General features: G+C 46.1%; 1 protein-coding gene across 1 annotated transcript in view; it reads right to left on the reverse strand.

Moving 5' to 3' along the window:
• TMEM104 (transmembrane protein 104) overlaps positions 1–18,751 on the reverse strand; it is a 41,460-nt gene that overhangs the window by 11,173 nt on the left and 11,536 nt on the right. The window contains exons 7-8 of the mRNA XM_010002665.1: positions 18,638–18,746; positions 2,601–2,694 (exon numbers count right to left, since the gene is read on the reverse strand). Coding sequence (XP_010000967.1) covers positions 2,601–2,694; positions 18,638–18,746 — 203 coding nt within the window. The remainder of the gene's footprint in view (positions 1–2,600; positions 2,695–18,637; positions 18,747–18,751) is intronic.

Genomic DNA, 18,751 nt, shown 5'->3' on the forward strand with positions numbered 1-18,751 from the left:
AGGCTCTCTGGCAGCACCAGCTTGGCTTGCAAGCTCCTCCAACTTTTAGAGATTTCAGAGGTACCTGTCCTGGCTAGTCCTTTACCCTGAGAGGAAAAATACAACCAGATGAAGGGCTGATCCCTGCTGCACCTCCACATTCTTTGAACTGTCCCATTTTTAATTTCCAGTACAGGTCCTACTGTTTCAGACTGCATTTCTCAGAGACAGAATGAGTATTTTCTTGCCCATGAGGTGTGAAAAGAGACTGCTGTAGGCTTTGTTAGCTGATGTGCTGCTTGAGATGAGCATGAGGCTCTGGAAGGAGTCTAGTGACATTTGATTATCACTTAGATCAGGAGAAAGAGGGAAAGCAACTTTCAAAGGCAAGGCTGACACTGTTAGAAACACCAGCAGAAATGACCTTCACACACAGCTACCTCTCCCTGCTGCCAAGAACCATCCTCTCAGCCACTGTCATCTGAATTGCCAGTACACCTGGGGCAGTGCAGCTTTACATCAGCCACTGCAGCTCCCAAATTTAGGAACTTTTCATCAGGCTGGGGAAAAAGGTGTATGGTGGGTCCTGCAGGAAGCACACTGCAATGCCTGTATTGGCCTCCTAGCTCAAAGAGGCTTGATTGCTACAAATCATAAAGCACAGGTCAGCTGCCCATCCATACTAGTGGACACAGGTGAGCTGAATAAGCCACTACCTGTGTAGGAAGTTTTAACCCAGCACAATAACCAGGAAGGCTGGCAGCTCCAGTGCTCAGCTCTGCTTCTCCAAGTGCTTTGCAGAAGGGGAACCACCTTCAGCACCACATGGATAAATGCAACTAAAAGAAGAAACAGAAAAGACACAAATGATAGCAGGACAGAGTCCACATCTGCCCACTGGCATTCAGGCAGGGAAAGTTTAGGAGACCACAAAACACCAGCCAAGATCTTTAGGATCTAAGCTCTCTAAGCACCAACAAAACACCAAACCGTGTTTAACTCCAGCCCTGCTTTTGGAAGAGAGGACAGCGGTGAGGTGAGGACACAGGAGAAGCCAGCTTGATAAATCTGGGCAGCACAGGATCCATCCTTATCCCGGAAACTGCAGCAGGAGCTTTTCTCTGTTCTCTGCATCACATGGCTGTTTGATAAATCATCTTTCCTAATAAATCTATCCCTCATTCTACACATACGGAATCCGTTGCTCTAAGTAGCCACAGAGGTGCTGTTAGGGTCATTAAATATCATTATGTGGGGCAGCTGTTCCCCCATGTGCTGACAGAGGAATCAATCAGGCTAAAGCATGAATTTCTCCTTCCCTTCTCCCAACACTGCCTTTGTCCCTCTCCATCAGGAGATGAAAAAGTGAAGCAATTCTGCCTCTATGCCAAGGTTTAGCAAACCTCCTACTGGAAGGAGCCAGATAAAGGGAAACCAGTGGCAGATCAGGCAGGTGTCAGGTTGTCACAGAGACAGGATGAGGTCTGACTGATGTCTTTATCAGGAGAGAGGAGGCAGGGTGACTGAAAACAGGCCAATGAGCTGAGAAGAGATTACTCTTTAAAAAAAAAAACAACACCACAAAAAACTTCAATAACCTCTTTCTGAGAAGGAACATGGGGGCTTTCAAAATTTTCATGTGCTCAGGCAACAAAAGGGAAAAAACAGACATTCAGGATTTTCCCACCATCTGAGGTCAGGATTTGTTAACTCAAGTTGTTCAACACCTGAGACTCGAGGGCTTAAAATCCAACCTCATTTTCCTGGGTGAGGACTGCTTAACCCCACCTCAGGTGTTCTGTAGAGCAGAGGATCTCCACTCCTTTGCAGTGACTGCAGCCACCTCCAAACAGGATCACAGACCTCTGAACTCAGAGAAAAGGGACATGGCTGAAGTCAGGTCAAGCTTGTGTGCATGTGGTGGGAAACAGTCAGAGAATCAGCTTTTCTTTCTACCTATCACTGACTTGGAATAGAAACAGAGCTAATTCTGTGCTTGAACAGTCTGGACTCATGAACCAGAGACTGTTAACCCACAGAGATGCTGCTGGTGCTGTGAAACCCTCTCTCTTAGCCCTGAGTATCAGTTCCTCTGCCTTGGTTACACAAACCAAGACAAACCTCAACATAACCCTCCACAACATAACCCCCCTCTCAGCCTTTAAGGGCATGTGCACATACAAGCCAGATGTGAGGCAGCTGCATCTTTGGGTGACAAAGGCACTGCAAAAAAACCCCCAAAGTAGCAATGTCTTATTTCCCTTCAGGGAGTTACCTGTCTTCCCAAAAGTTCTTGGCAGTAAGATTTTGGAGAGAACTCATCAGAATGGGGCTTCCCAAGGGCAACACACTTGGGACTGGTAGTTTCCAATGCAGCACATCCTGCTGCATCTACCAGCTCATGTCTGATTGAGAACAATTTGTTTAAATCACAAATTTCAACCTAGAACAAAAATCCTTTTCCTCAAAAGATTGACCAGGCCTGGACAATCCTCCTCAGTGAAGCTGTTCTCACAAGCACTTGCTTCCAAACAGGAATGTCTTGCCAAAAAGATGCATTGACAGCATGACTGAAGTTCCATCTATGGCAAAGAGGTGGCCAAGGCTCTGCCAGGACTCACCTATCCATCTCATGAGGGACGTCATGATTTGAAGATACTTGGTCTTCTGCACATTGAAGAAGGTGAAAGGACCCAGGAGGAGAGTGAATGCAGCCTGGAAGGACAACAAAACCACACATTAGATTAAGAACCAGAAATTCTGCTAGTAAGACACATTTATCAGAGAAGCAAAGCTCATCAGGAAAGTTCACCTCCAGGTATGACTGTCTGTCATGGAGCTTGCTTTGTTGCTCAGTTTTACAGCTAAGTTGGCTGGGACACAGGGGGTCAAGCAAGCTGCTTGGTATCAGAGAACATGCCTCAGGCAGGAGTAGAGCCCAGGATGCTCTTGGCTCTCAGCTGCTTGCTATCACTGCTACAGCCTGCCTTCCCTGACATGGTTCAGTAAAAGCTCAAAAGCTCTCAGTGTAGCCTTATGGAACATTAAATATTAAACTGTGGCCTCTTTTGTCTGGGTCCATGCTCAGTTTAGGTCTAGATAGCAATAGCTGTGACCAGTCTCCTCACATTGACATGGATGAGGTAGCTTCAGGGTGCCCCAGGCTGAACAGGAAGTCAGGTCTGCCCACAACATTTTGTTTTTAAGTTGCTTGTTTGACAGTGGGAAGCTCACAGTGTAACAGGTCAGATGTTGACTTGGAAGCTGAGAGCTTGTGCAAAGTGAGGGGAAAAAAAATCAAAATCAAGGAGATACTCATAAAAGTGAAGTTCATTCAGGGTGGAAATTCAAGACCCTGTTTGAGGAGTCAGTGCCCTCTCAGATGTGTAACTGAGAGGCACTGAGCAGCACTCAGGCCCCTACTTGGTCCAGAGAGAAGGAAAGGCTTTACTGCAGGAAGACAACAGACCTTGACAGATGTCTGAATATGAGCTGAGAGAAGCTACTTGTGACTGGGAGACCTAATGGGTGTTACAGAAGAGAGCCCTGCCCATGATCCACAGGTTGGGCACAGGTTGGTGAGACACTGACAGGTCCACAAGCTGCAAGCAAGCAGGATCTGGAAAGCCACAGCACACCATGGCACAGATTTGTTAAGCATCCCAAAGGGGTTTTTAAAGACAAATACTCCACATTAATATTTACACATTGCTCTTTTCAATTACTTCTTAAAGTAGCTCTGAAAAAGGTGTCACCAGAAGGGAAGAACTGGGACTTTGAAAGGGCAGGCTGTGGAGCCTCAAAGTCCCTGTCGACCCCAACAGTCAGTGACAGAACAGAATCCAAGCTATTTTAAGATGAGTACAACCCTAAGAAATGTTTCCTGAGACACTTTCAGAATATCTGCAAGGCAAATTGGAAACACCTTGCATCACAAATATTCTCAGAAGACCAAAGCAAACCCAGAAGAGGACCAGAAGAGACAACCCTTGGTTTCACACGTTGCTCAGTCAAGACATACTCTGACCTGAGGCCATGATTTACACCAAGTCTTGTTTAAAAAAAGTGACAGAAAGCATGCACAGAATTCAGATTTGTGAAGCAACTGAGGATCCTTGGAGGATATCACACCAGATACAAGAGCACAGGCATAGCTGGCAGGACTAATAGTTAAGACACTTTCAGTTTTAACACAGAAGCAAACCAGCCAGTAACAAGTCTTTTTAAAAATCTTGCTCCTTTTTGAGCTGAACTCCACTTTCCTTTCACCCTCTCCTGCCCTCTACAGACTGTCACTCCATTTCAGGAGCCCCTCAAAGGGCTAAAAAAACCTTAGACTAAAGGGAGATGGACGTCAGGGACCCAAAGTGAACAAAGTAGCATCAAGTCTCTTCCTGGAAATCATTCTCAAGTTTGTGGCTAATATCTTAGAGAATCATAGAATGCCAGGTTGGAAGGGATCTCAAGAACCATCTGGTGCAACCTTTCTTGGTAATACTATAGTTTATATGAGATGGCTCAGCACCCTGTAGGGGAATCTACCACTTCCCTTGGGAGACTTGAGCTTGCAGCCTCCCCTCCCAACACACACTGCTCAGAACAGCCTCCCTTCAAAGCACTTTACCAGCTCTGCAGCAGAAAGAGCCGAAACAAAGTGAGATGGACAAAGGATGATCATTAGGGAACAGGTGTCCTCTGCAAATGAGAACGCAGCAGAACCAATTGACAAAACAACAGCTCAAACCATGGCAAGGATGGACACAAGATGGCTGAGCACCGAAGCAGCTGGATCTGAAACCTGCATTTGTCTTAAAGGAAGAGCTGTGTGAAGCTGGATTTGGGGCTCAGTTGATGAAAAGCATCAAAAACATCACGAGGTGCTGGGAGAACCTGGGTCTCCCATGTGCTCCACAACAATTGCTAATGAAGCAGAAGGAATTCTGGATGTCACACTGTTTTCTGCACTTACTCTCCAGTGCTCAAAGCATCTTAAGCCCATTGGGTGGCTCTCTCAACTCTCCCCTTCCTCTCTGGGCTTTCCTGCTCAGCTCATGGGGAAGACACAAAAGTCGCTGTGCCTGAATGGTCGGATTCCCTCCCATCCCATAAAATGATCAATGTCTTCTGCTCTTAACAAGATCCTGGAGCTGGTCCAATGGAACCAAGTGAGGGATGAATCCAAGTGCAAGAGTAATGCATTATCTTTTCCACTTGATGCCCATTAGTGATCCCAAATGGATTTCCACAGATCAATACAAACGATGCTGAGGCCTGCAAGGGGAAGAGGCTGCCTGGCTTTGCAGGGATTTGTGCCAACCACTTTTAGGAGGGGAAGCCACAAGCACACACTGGCCTGCTTGAGGAGAAAGGCATGGCAGGACATTAAACAGACAGATTAACATCACTTCCAAGTGAAGTTGTGTACAGCTCCAGAGATTCAGCACCTGTCAGGAAAGTGGGGTCAGTGTCTCACCAATAACCAGGACACAAGGGGTCAGTCCCTGGATTAGAGCTGATCTAATCATCAACCTTCTGCAGAGTCCCAAGGCCAGGAAAACTATTTAAAAACACATGCCCCAAAAGGATGAGACTGTGATGCTTAGAAGGAGGATGTCTACTTCCTCTGCCTCACTCTGCCAGACACCTAAATGCTCTTCCAACCCATTAAGTTAATTAGCTTCATAACTTCTCCCTAAGGAAAAAGTAAGCCCAAATAAGTACCTCAGACATATACCCAAACTTTCCACCTGATGTTTTCCAAGCTCAAGTCTCCTCCAGAGGGTTATAATTTACAAAGTACTTCATTTACACATGTAATTTAAACAATCCAAAACCTACATAGAAAACTGCACCAGTCAACCCTGCCAGAAATCAAATATGCAGAGCTCTGGCACATCAAAAAGTTCTCCACTTCACCTCTTGAGCTGGCTGAGATATTTTCTAGGAGCTTATCATTCTCCTCCCAAGCTTCAGCAAATTAACCCAAGGCAGAATGAGCACAGTCTACTTTGATTAAAGATTTTTCTACTAGTGAAGTGGTTTTCAATTAGAAACAAGCAGGTGTACATGGCTGATTCATTTTGAAACTTAAGCAAGGCAAGAGAATCCTCCCTTCAGCTAAAAAGGAGGATTGGATCCATCAAATGCTGTTCATATTCATGGGATGGCAGAGAGAAAAACTTCCCTCTGTTTTTGCACAGACTGGCCCTCTCCAAGCTCTTCCATCAAAGAGGAAAGGCCAGAGGAGTTGCCAGCCTTGCTGCAGAGGGTACATGAACACACACTCAGCAACTAAACACAACAGACACACAATTTGTTATTTTTCCTTCCTTTCTCATGCTGAAAAATAGCATGAAGATCCAGCACATTAATGATGGAAAAAAGTGTTTTTCTTGCTTTTACTGACATTTCCAGATAGAATAATTAGAAACCAGCAAGCACAGAGGAAAGAACAGGAGTTTGTCACCCTGCATCACACTCTATTCTCCAGGCCAGCAGGAGCCCCGGGCAGCACACCAGCTTGCTCAGCCCCTGAGATGGTCTTCAAGCCCATTCCTCCTACCAAGCCAAGCCACAACAGTACAGCCACCAAGGTCTGGGAGCTTCTCTTACCCAGTTACTCAACTGACACCACTTACTCAGCCTCTGCACTCGTAAGCCCTTAGTATTTCAAAGTGAAAAGGAGACTGGTCAAGTCTTGCCACAGGGGAAACCAGCTGGGGCTTACCCTTGCCCAGAATATATTTTTATGTATGTTCAGACATTTCTAAAAGTATATTTTATTAAAGCTCTTATGTTAAAACTTGGTTACATAACCTTGATTATTGGTTTATCTTAAAAAAGCAAAAGTAAGATCAACCGTTAATAGAACATCTGGCTGGTTTTATCAGATTAGTTTCAGCAAAAAAGACCACCAAGAGAGCTCTCAACCACTCAGTGATGGCCAGCTAATGCCAAGAGTCTTCCAGGCCCTACAATCATGCTTTAAGCCTATCAAAGGGCTGTACTGACTAAGCAGGTTCTTTATTGACCTGAAGGGTCCATGCACCACTGAACCAGTACCATTCAATTGCTTTCATCTGCTTCCCAGCATGTGGCTTTTACAGGAAAAGCCAATACGGCCCAGGAAGCACCATTAGCATCCCAAACATTGCTGATTTATGTATTAGATGAAGCAGTTACAGCATTATGGCTACTGCCTGCATACATTTGCAGGAGGACCATCTGAAAACCAGCTTCGTTGGTAACTGTCATCAGAACTTGCTTGTTTTTGTGCTCAACAAACTCATCTGCAAGAATTGCATCTGACTTTGGTGCTTGTTGAGTGGTGAATTAAAAGCAGCTACTGTTTCTTGTTCATTCAAAGCCTGGAAACTTTCAGACAGGTTGAGCAGGAGAGGGTACTTAACCTGAGCAAAGTGAGACCATGAAGATTAACCTTGCTAAATGCAGCAAATACTCCAGGAGCAAAGAGTTTGAGAGTTTTGGAACAAATGCACTTGTGTGGCACAGGCCTGTCTTATCAATGCCAAGTCAGCAGGTCACTGATATCAAGGCAAGGATCCCTCAGTTTTAATATGAAGATGGTAAAGAGATGGTGTAGTGCTCTCTCCTTAAATATCTCCCTCTGGGCTGAGGCCCCAGCCACCCTTCCCCTTCCTTCTTTTTTTCTCCTCCTCCTCCCAGCCTTTCTCACCCATATTCAGAACCCAAAACTCACCCCAAACCAAATCTTTCCTTGGAGACTTCTCCTTCCTGTTGACAGAAGAAGTGCCAGCACCTTAACAACATGAACTTTATTTCAGCACAGTAACAACTCCAGCTCTGCAGATATGGATGTTTGGATTTCACAAGTGGAGGAGAGGTACTATAGCTCAACACAAGGCATTACAGCAAATAACTCTAATGGGGAGTGAGTTGACATTTAGAAAGAAAGTGACTGGTCTAACAAAATGGATCCCTCTCCTTGGCAGACTTTGACACCTTGGCTGGAAAGCTGAGAGGTTTGTACAGGACTATGGGTACAGAGCATTCTCACAAGATACAGACAGGAAGACACAAGCTCTACTGAATGAGCATCTCTCAGAGGAAGCTTTGTTTGACTCAGACACAAGGAAAGTCTCTTTATGCATGGTAGGAAAGAGCAGAGATTTCACACATGCTGTCAGGAGTGGCAATTCTGACACCCATTCTGCTTCTGCAAGACATCCCTGAGCTCAGAGCTAATTCACAACCCAGATGAGCAGTAGAAGGGACAGACAAAACCATATAATAAAACCAGGCTGCACAAGTACAGTGATCAAGATGTGAGAAGATCCAGGAACTGGCTCCTCTGTTTACACCTCAGGAACTCTCCTCTAGACTATGTCTAAAGAGACCTCTAGGAGAAAAAAACAAAAACCAAATAAAAATTATTTACTAACACTGACACAGATCAGAGGTTTTATGTCTGGCTGGAAGCTTGAACCAGACCTATTGTCTTCAGCAGAGTAGCTTCTTATGAGCTGATGTTCCTTTTCCTCAGGGCATGTTTAGGGTTGATTTTGGAGAGAAATATTAAATGTAAGGTGCTTTCCCCACTCCTGTTTAGGACTCCTAGATTAAGAAAGCAGAGTTTTCTAACATTTCAGAGCTACCTGCAGCTCCACCACCACCTACCTGCAGCTCCTCTGCACCACTTTAAATTGTGGCAACTGCTAAACTACCCAGCAGTGGGTTCCAGCCGCTCATGCCAGGGCTTTGGTGCTTTTCAGACAAAACATGCCAAGGGAAAAGTCTTGAGGGCAACATGTCTCTCTGCCATCCCTCCTCCCCTTCACTAGGGTGACAAGGCCACGTTTCTCTCCTGCATGAGCTCATATCTCAAGCTAGAGAGCCAGATGGCACATCAGTGAGGGCGGCGATCCAAGGTTTCGGAGGTAAAGCTTTACCCCTTGCAGTGGACAGTACAAATATAAATACATGAAAAGAGTCTGATTGTTCAGGAAGGAGCTTTTTAGAGAGCTAGAAAAAAAAAAAAGCTGAAGATCCACAGCCTTTCAAGGCTAGAGGCAGGGCTGCAGCTTGGGCCTTGCTGATAGGCAGCCAGTTTATCAGCAGACAAGCGATTATGAAGCTCTTGAAGTTGGTTGAAAAAGAGATAAACCAGCAACAGAATAAGAATTGCTCAAAGAAGTAGATAGGCAAAAGGGATTTTAACCTCCAGATCCCCTGTAGAGTCAGGAAGTCACAACGGAGGGAGGATGCAACTGCCAGACATTCCACAAGGAATATTTATAGATAAAGAAACAAGGGCAGTTACGCTTGGAGTCCAGCAGGCATCTGCTGCCACAGCAGCTCTGGTAACGAACACGCCGCTCCCGGGACACCTGGCAGAGGTTTAGACTCATAACTCACAGGAAGCACATTGCTGGCACCCACCTTTCTCCCCAGTGTCTTAAGGCAGGGAGGAGGTATCCCCCAGGAGCTAACAGCTCAGCTGCTGCCAAGCTGGTTTTTGCCAGCAGAGCGAGTGACATTGCACCCACGGTACCCATTGGACTGGATGCTGCTGTTCCTGTGCCACAGTGTTCCCAGCACTTCTTCCAAAGGAAGACCTTCTGCAAGAGATGGAATGAAGCACCTGCAACTCCAAAGCTACTTAGTTTAGTAAATCCAAGAGTGATCTAGGGGTTTTCAAAGGTTCTAGTCCAGCACCAGCTGATGGCAGCTTGTTTTTGACTGTCCACCCTGCAAACAAGTGTACTTGTCCCAGCTGATGTCACTGCAAGCTGTGATCTTCCTGGGCATCCAACACACCAAGGACCTGCCTTTATGCACAGCTCTGGGAGGTCAAGGCAGAAGCAGCACATGGATGGCCAGGCAGTACTGGAGGGTGCTGCTCCTGCTCTCCCCTTCCCACCCTGACTTGGAGCCACAGTCTGTTTCTGGAGCTGGCTCATCTCTGAGCACCACGAACTTTCCACCTTGGAAAGAAAACCTTGAAAAAACAGTTCTTCCTCCTCTTGACGTGAAGAAAACCAGACGCAAGGTGTTCTCAGAAAGTCATTCCGTGCAAGGATTGCAGTCCCTGGCATCCCTGGGGTGTGCAGGACCAGAGCCAGTGGCAAGCTTGCACTCTCTGGGGAAAACACACTTCCATTATCATTTTTCACAGCACAAAAAAGATAGAGACCAGCAATAACCCCGAGGTGACTGGCATCTAATTTTTCATCATTGCAGTATTTATGGCACAGCCATTTGCACCATCTTGTAATCACTTTCCTGCCTCCTTGACCTCTGGCTCCCCCTTATTCTGCATCTCCTAATTGTATCTGAACAAGCAGGAAAGAAGCAGCAAAGTGGATAGATGCAGGAGAAGCTGAACGGTTGGTTGTGATACTTGGAAGGACAGCAGAGGAGTTGCAGAGCCAGGTCTGGCTGAACCCCCCTCACACCAGTTTGCTTTGACTTCCCAGGGGCTGTGAACCAGGAGTTTTCCTCCTTCCTGACACGGGATAACCTTGAGGAGTCTTCCCACGCCTCCCCAATTTATTAGCACAGTATGAGAGATTAATGAGCTCCTTCCAGCAAAGTGAGAAGGTATAATCATTAAACACAGACACTGCCCAAAACTCCCGTGTATCTGTAGCCTCTCCTGGCAAGGATCTGGCAACTACAACAGGATTTATGCTGACAACAAAAGCCCCTGGGTTAGAGCACAATGGGAGGGAGACCTGGACCAGTGTGACATGGGTGCACAGGGGACCATGCAAACGCGTCAAGCCACAAACTGCCCAAGTTAGGATGTTCAGCAAGAATGACTGTCCCTGAAGGTCACTAGCCCCTTTGCCACAACACAAGCAGTGTCACTAGCCTTCCTCTCTAACTTTTCCCATACAAATTTCTCAGCTGAGTTTCACTGGATTCTTCAGCTGCCTGGAGGATCTAATGTCACCCTGCTCACTGTGTCAGGCAGGAGACACCAGGAGGGAAAGGAAACATCTCACACTTTGTCACTACTTTGCAGCAGCACAAAAGGCAAGAGATAAAGCCCTGTTGCCTGGGGCTAGCAGGGAATCTGCTGCTCCCAGCATCCTCCTTTGCCATCCCAGTACAGTGCACACCAAACCGGCGCAACAGGCTTCAGAGATCAGCTCTGCCTGAGAGCATTATACTGACTTCAACTTAGAAGATAAATCCCAGCTGCATTATTTGTATTTATAGTCCTGCTTACAGAAGCATGAGCCACATGTGGGATTTGCTGATGTAGTCCAAAAATCCACATTTTTGGACAAGAGTGTCAGTGATCTCACCCAGACAGAAAGTACAATTTAGGAGGATGTTAAGAAGTTGCAGACTTATTTAGAAGAGATACCAGCCTGTCCAGAGCTCTTCTTTCCACACCTTCTGGTAGTGTTTAGTGTGACACAACCACATAGTTCTGCAGCCCTGGTGCTTGCTGCCTGTATGTTAAGGAATTAAGGATAATTTCAGGGTAGGAGAGATCAGGACTGCTGTGCTCCTGAATGAAAAAGCTGATGCAAACCAGGCAGGCAGCAAGGTCAGACCTCAGTTTAAAAACAAAACTGGTGTTAAAGCACTGAACAAAATACTGGAAAATAGGCTGTTAAGAAAAAGGCTGGTGTTGCATCTCCCAGGAGAGTGCTTAGCTGACTTAACAGATCTTCTCCAATCCTGGTTTCTAGGATGCTGTCACTACCATTGCATGAAATAACACTGCACAGGGGAAATGCATTTATATTTATTTGCTCCAAAAGTGTTCCAAAAATGAAATATCTGCGAGTCTGCTGGAACAGTCTAGTCCAATAAAGGAATTTTAAAAGGCCCTTTTTAAATCTTTACAGCTTGGTGCAGTGAGCAGGTGATCACAAACAGATACTGGTTCTGACACCTGCCCTGTTGAGAAGAGGTTGGTCTCCAATACCAAAAGACAACCCTGTCAGCTTGGGTGCCTTGCTCCAGAGGACAACTTTATTCAGGAAAGGCAGCAGGATGGCCTCTCAGCCTTGCCAGGGTGGCTCCATTGGGCAGCAGGAGCTGCAGTTGAAGCCAAATAAATAGTGTTGGTGAGTTCATAACTTTCCACAAAAGCAAACAGAGATACATATAGATCCTTTTCTTTGCCAATTTATTTAGCTGCTTTGCTTCCAAGGTTCATGCCCAGCATCCATCATCACATAAGTCAAACCAAGCACTAGAGTGTGCTGGACATTCTATGAGGAAGCCAAGTGCATTCAAGTTCACCTTGCCCAACATATCACCCACCTTGCTTCTCTGAAGGGATGGTGGCTCCTGCAGCACACCTGGCCAGACAAACAACCAGCAGCACAGCCCTTGGCAGCAGCTGGAGATGGCAGGGGGAAGGATTGGCTCTTTAGAAAAGCTCAGTGTCCAAGTGACAGCATAACCCAAGCTCCACTTCAGGAAAGAAAGACACTTCTCATTGGGAAGTGAACAAACAGCTCTGTATAGAAAACAAATTCCAGTCCCCTGCACTATTGATTTTCCTGTGAAAAGACACAAGCTAATCCTTTAGACTTAGTTGCTTCAATCCACAGTCTTGAAGTTGTTCAGTACTAAAGGCTCACTCCTCCCCAGCCCTGGCAGCAGGGAGGCCTGTCTTCTGGCTGATGCTTCTTATACTCAAAATGTTCTTTTACTCAATCAGTTACAAGGAAAGCAAGACAAATCACACACCAGAAGCTGAACTACAGCTCCTGGGTCACCAATACAACAAGTTTATATTCCCCTTTCACAACACTGCACTCCTTTTACCTTTCCTCCTAGTAGGTCAGGAAAAAGCTCTTATTCACAGGGCCAGTTATTATCTGAAGTTCCCTCTGCAACAGGAAACACAAGGGGAGTGGGAAACTCCAGAAGAGCTAGTTTATCTGTCACAGGCATATGATGAGTGAGCAATCAAGAGAATTTATTGACAAGCTCACAGAAGAAGAAGGGACGAGGATGAGGGAGGCAGGATTTATGCCATATTAACAAGGTTATGTGCCAATTTCAACCACATTAGTTTCACAATTAAAAAAAAAAGCTGAGAATTGCCTTCCCATCCCACATCCAGGCACCATTTATTTTAAACAAACTTGGCTCTTGTCCTTCTTCAGCCACTTGAGAACAAAGCAGCAACTTAAACTGACCTTACTTTTTGGAAGCTGATTAGATGAGAGGCATGAGAAGACTCCAATCAGCTCCTGAGACTGGGCTGTTAGCCAAGCCAAGCTGTATTTCAGAGGCACCTGTAACAAACAGTTATGGCCATTGATATTTATGCTTAATGCAGCACTAATTCCTCTGCTGCCACAGCAGTGTCTCAAAACTCAGGTGCCTGAAAGAAATGGCATAATATTCTGGTCCCTTGAGAGGTTCTTCTTTATTTTGAAGGCTTTCAGAACTGCATTATGCAGAGAAGTAGCAGCCCCCTTTTTTGTACCTTTGTTTCTATACCAGTATCATCATAAAACACATCAGGGCATTTGTAGTAGGGAATATAACTTAGTATCTTTGGCAAGAAGTAACATTAGTAACTGCTTATAGGATGTGCAGGCTGATATGGTAACTGCTCCAGTCCTGCAGCTTTCTCACTGTAAGCTGGGGTCACCTGGAATGTAACTATGCTACAGTTTAAGCAATTTATTTTAACAAGATGGTGCCTTCACCCCAGCAAGGTAAACTTCTACCAGCTTTCTTTCCCTTTCCTCTGGCTCACCCTGGGAGCCCAGGCCAAGCACTCCAAACCTTTTAGATTGTTGTGCCTGTGAAATCAACCCTCCCTGCTCCAGCCACCTGCCACTGAAGCAGCTACCTTCTCCACTGCTGGTTCTCAAGGTCTCTAGACACTGTGATCTGTAAGAATGAATACCCAGGAGATAGAATCTGTGACACATTTAGTACTGGATGCTGCTGCAGGGCACAGCTGAAGAAGGCAGGGCAGAGGAAAAGCACTTGCTGCAAAGGGAACAAGCGGAGCAAAGCCAGGTGTCCTTGGAAGCAGCACTCTGCTTGCAGCACTGCTCCAGCTCTGTTTCTCCAGCTCCCAGATGGCAAGAGACAGCTTAGATCAAGCATGGATGTTCAAGCACTGCCAGGAGGCCTCCCCTCACATCACTGCTGGGAGGTGAAAAAATGAAACAACCCCCAAAACAAGCCCACCGAGGCTAGAAAGCACCCGTGGGCAGAGAGGCCACAAGAGTCCCCTGCACTGAACAAGCTGATACAACTGTGCTGGTGCAGGCAGATGTATCTGGAAAGATCTGTTTTGCTAGCAAGAATCACAAGTCCCCTCATCCAGAGCAGAGGGTGCAGAGGCAGATACACAGGGTGCAGTCAGGAGGTAGCAGTGCCCAGCAGGGAGGCAGAGCCGGATGCTTCAGCCTGCACCCCAGGAGGGCCGGGTGGGCACCCCCACACCCAGGCAGCCAGGATCCACATCACCACTCATCAGTTCAGCCTTCACATTTCCCGATTAAGTTCTGCAGGCACCGAGCAATTGGCTGTGTCCTCAGCCCACCTCCTCACCCCCCTTGCACGGCCTCACGCTGGTGGCCGAGTACTCTGATCAGAGCGTCGGGCTGGGGTGACATTGTCCCTTCCTGAAGGGGGACAGCGAGCGCCTGGCAAGCCCTGCTCATCGCATTCACTGCACAAGCACGTTTCCAACTGGGATAATCTCCATTAAACCATCTGTGCTCCCATCCTCGCCCGGCCTGCGCCCGCTGGGCTGCCCGTGGTGCCGCAGCATCTGCGGCCCCTTCCCGCTCGACTGCAAGACCCACGGAGACTCAGACAGAACAGATGCACCCGGTGGCTCTGCCGTGCTGCGGAGCCAGGCTCCCAGGAGTACCTGTGCCAGTGTCTCTCCTGAAAGGCGTATGGCTTCCCCTGAGACTTGAATCCCTTTCCTTTCCATCACAGCAAAACAACGTGGCCCGCGCTGCCAGAACAGGGGGGGTGGGATGAGAGCAGAGGTTTTAGCTCCAGCAGCTGCCCTGGTGCAGGGACAAGCACTGTTTGCCAGGTCATGGATGCATTTTGGATCAGACACACTGAATGGCTGCTGAGCCTCAGGATTTAATCTTTTTGATCTTGGTATCTGCTTTCTAGAAACTGGGGCTATCGTGTCAGGAACAGAAAGACAAGGAAGTGCTATGAGGAGAGATGTGAAACTTAAATCTGCAGCTGCTTCTCCGTAGCCTACGCAGAAGGTGCCCAGCTGACCTTACAGAAAGCAGGAGAACGACTGCATTGAAATGTGAATTCAGTGCTGAGAGAACTCAACCCTGTCCTTAGCACTGCCACCGAGACAGCCAAGGGACTTGGGAGTCACTTCAGCTGTCGAGGACATGACAGTGTGGTGACAGATCTGAAGAGAAGACAGAAAGCCATTGATCTGCCTCAGCCGTGATCAATGCTTGCTTCAACAAGGTCGCAGGGCCACCTAACACGTGCCTTTCCTCCAGCCCATCTGCCCAGCATGGTCTGGCCCTTGCAGGTGTGCAACAGCAAGGCTCACCTTCCAAACCTCCTGTCACTCCTACAGTCACCAAGAGGAAGCAAACATTAACAGCAAGTGATGGGACAGAAGCAGAAGATGATTTCAGTATTTCCCACCCTCACCTTCACTCATTTACTTTGCAAGCCTTGATTTTTCCAAGGCAATTTACAAACAAGAAGCAAAACAATAATTTGTTCAGACAAAGGTTAATAGGGGCCTAGTGGTCTCTGAAGACTGCAGTCACACTTAGGTGTGAATTTTTGGAGTAGCAATAAAGATGCTGCTCAGACAAGCAAGTCTCAAGAGAAGGATTTAATCTGTCTAAATATTCTCATTATGTACATCATTTTCAGCTTCCATTGACAGTGATCAGAGCAGAGGTAGCTTCCAGAGGCCTTTTTGGACAATAAACCGTGAAATAGGATTTTTACAACAGTCATTATTTCCCTCTCTATCCCCAAGCTCAAAGAGTCAATGTTTGCAATGATTTTTGTTGAAAAGAAGACATGACATTGGGAGAGAAAGTCGACAGGAGGAAGGCAGCACAGATCTTTGGCAGACTGGTGGTACTTGGCACAAGAGAGCTCCCATTGGCACCATTTTCCCAGAAAACCTCAAATAGATTATTTCTCCTAGTACTCCAAAAAAGGCTTTCTGTGGGACCACACACAGAGTAAGAAATATAGCACTACATGCAGAGACCTGCTTCACTGGCATGGGCAAAAGGTTCCAGTTCCATCCACCCGTCTTGCTCCCTAAAAGTCACTTAAACCTAAATACAGCACTAAGATAAGGTGAGAAAACTAAAGGCAGGCATCTAGGACAAAAGGGCTGATCCAAAAACTCAGCTGCTTTCTTTTGGGATCACAGTGTCCATCTGTCCCCTTGCCACAGGGGAACTTAGCCTGCAAAAATAGACTGAAATGTGGAACCTGAATTATTCCAACAAGCAAGTATTCAAAAAAGGAAAAGTCAAGAACACGGAGCAAGGTATGATCCCCTGGGACCAAGAAGGTAGTTTTTCTCTTGATGCACCTCACCCCTCCACACTTTTGTCTTTTCCTCTTCAGAGAAGCAGGTTTCAGCTTTTTTGCATGTTCAAGACTCCAGTGCCATACACAAGAAGCTTGGACAAAATTTGTAGAGATGATCACAGTGTTCGCTACTACATTTTTTGCTTGGAGTCAAATGAATTCCCATCCCTGCCCTCCCATCCCTGGGTTTCTATCAGAAAATCTAAGAGCTTTAACTACAGGTCACTAGCTGTCCACACTGCTAACAAGAGAAGAGGAAAAAATATCAACAAGCACAGTCCCTTCAGAGGCACTGAAGACAGTGCCAGAGCTGTGGGTCTGCATGTTTTATAAATTATTACATTTCTTCTCCCTCTCTAGGGGAGTCATCTTTTTTGTTTTCTGAAGAATAAAAACCACACAGATCAAGCAGGGAGTGGGACCAGCAGAGCTAGAGGTGGAACAAGTCTCAGTTTATGCCCATACTCATCCAGAAAGAAGTATTAAAGCCCTTCACAACAACCCCAAACTCAGAGCTAATGCTGCCACCACCCTGTCTCCTGAACACAGTAATTGTGGGTCCCCCACTTCCCAGTAACCCACTACACACTGGCATGTTCTCCCACAAACCATCCTTCCCTACTTCTAAAGAGGAGCAGAGAAAAGCAGTGAAACCCTCATCTTAATTACTGAGCAGGGAAGGATTAACCACTGCCAAAGACTTTGCAGATATTTATTCTCCAAATCCACAAGAGGAGACAAACAGAGGGAAAAGCTCCTCTGAGAGTTATGTACACAGACAGCAAGTCTAATGCTTACACAGTCTTAATTTTTTAATTTTTCACGTCCTAACAACAATTATCTTCATGAATTATAGACATAATATCCGAGAAATGCAGGCAGTAATTAATGCATGTCTGCCTTTTCTGACTAGCTCCTTCTGCTGGGTCAGGGAGAGTTATTGAAATTCAGGAAGGAAATCTTCAATCTTCTGGAAGTTTTAAAGAAACAGATGAAGACAATTTAAAAAAGCAATAATATTTCTCTTAAATAATTAACTAGGATTTGGCAGTCACTAATGTTTCTGAGGCCTGGCTCTTACTTTTGCAATAATACTGGAACAAGCACACTCAGGGATGTGATTCACTGCAGGTCCAAAATGTACTAAACTGCAAAATTGCTTCAAATAGTCCTTACCCCTGGATTTCTCTGCACACATACTGCTGCCTTCACCCTTTTTTTCCTTCAAATTCTCACTGAGATCCTTAAAAGAAGCCATGCTATGCAGCACTTCTATGCCTCCCTCTTGTCATTCTGCCCCACTGACATCTGTCTGCAGCTACGACTGCTCAGTCCTCCCCAGGCTCAAGAGCAGCAGTGGATCATCCTCTGGGAGGAACCTTGGTTTCCCAGCAGAACAACAACACAGTAATAGATGCCATAGACCATCCTCAACTAGACAGAAAGCTATTACTAAAGCAGCATATAGCACTGGATGGTGTTTAAGTGCAATGTTTCCATCATCTCTCAAAAAGCAGATTCTCCTGCAGCATAAACAATTTGATTCCCATAAAGAAAGCACTCAAGAGAGCTTAATATACTCCAGTCTATTGACAGCAATTACCTCAAAGCAACAATTATGCAGCCACCCACTGGAAAAAAAAACCCACAACAAACAACCACCCCCCTTTGGCATAGATATATCACCTGCTTAACCATATAAATTACACAACATGAAGGATAGAACTGTGCTGAAACTCAAAACAATCAAGATGGTTCTGATGGCCACCAAAGTAAAAGACAGCCATGAAAGCAAGGACAGAGAGGGGCTATTTGGTCAAAAAAGTCAGACTGAACAGAAAGCTTCACACTTCTGTTACTGAAAGCTTCATACCTCATGTTGTTCACTTGAACCACATCATCTCTACAGAAAAAAAAAAACCACCAAGCCATCCCTATCCAGGAGAAGTAAAGTTTAAATAGAAATAAGGGGCATCCCAGTTTCAGAAACTCACCAGGTAGAGTCTGTAAGCATCAATCCTTCGAATCGGCCCCCAGCACTTGTCAGTGTCATTATACTTTGAGGAGAAGTAAAGTTTAAATAGAAATAAGGGGCATCCCAGTTTCAGAAACTCACCAGGTAGAGTCTGTAAGCATCAATCCTTCGAATCGGCCCCCAGCACTTGTCAGTGTCATTATACTTTGTGCCATCTCCAACACTGCAGGAATGGTTGCCAGTGGCACTGCTGGG

This window comes from Chaetura pelagica, unplaced genomic scaffold (assembly GCF_000747805.2).
Source record: "Chaetura pelagica isolate M959 unplaced genomic scaffold, ChaPel_1.0 scaffold47, whole genome shotgun sequence".
Lineage (NCBI taxonomy): Eukaryota > Metazoa > Chordata > Aves > Apodiformes > Apodidae > Chaetura > Chaetura pelagica.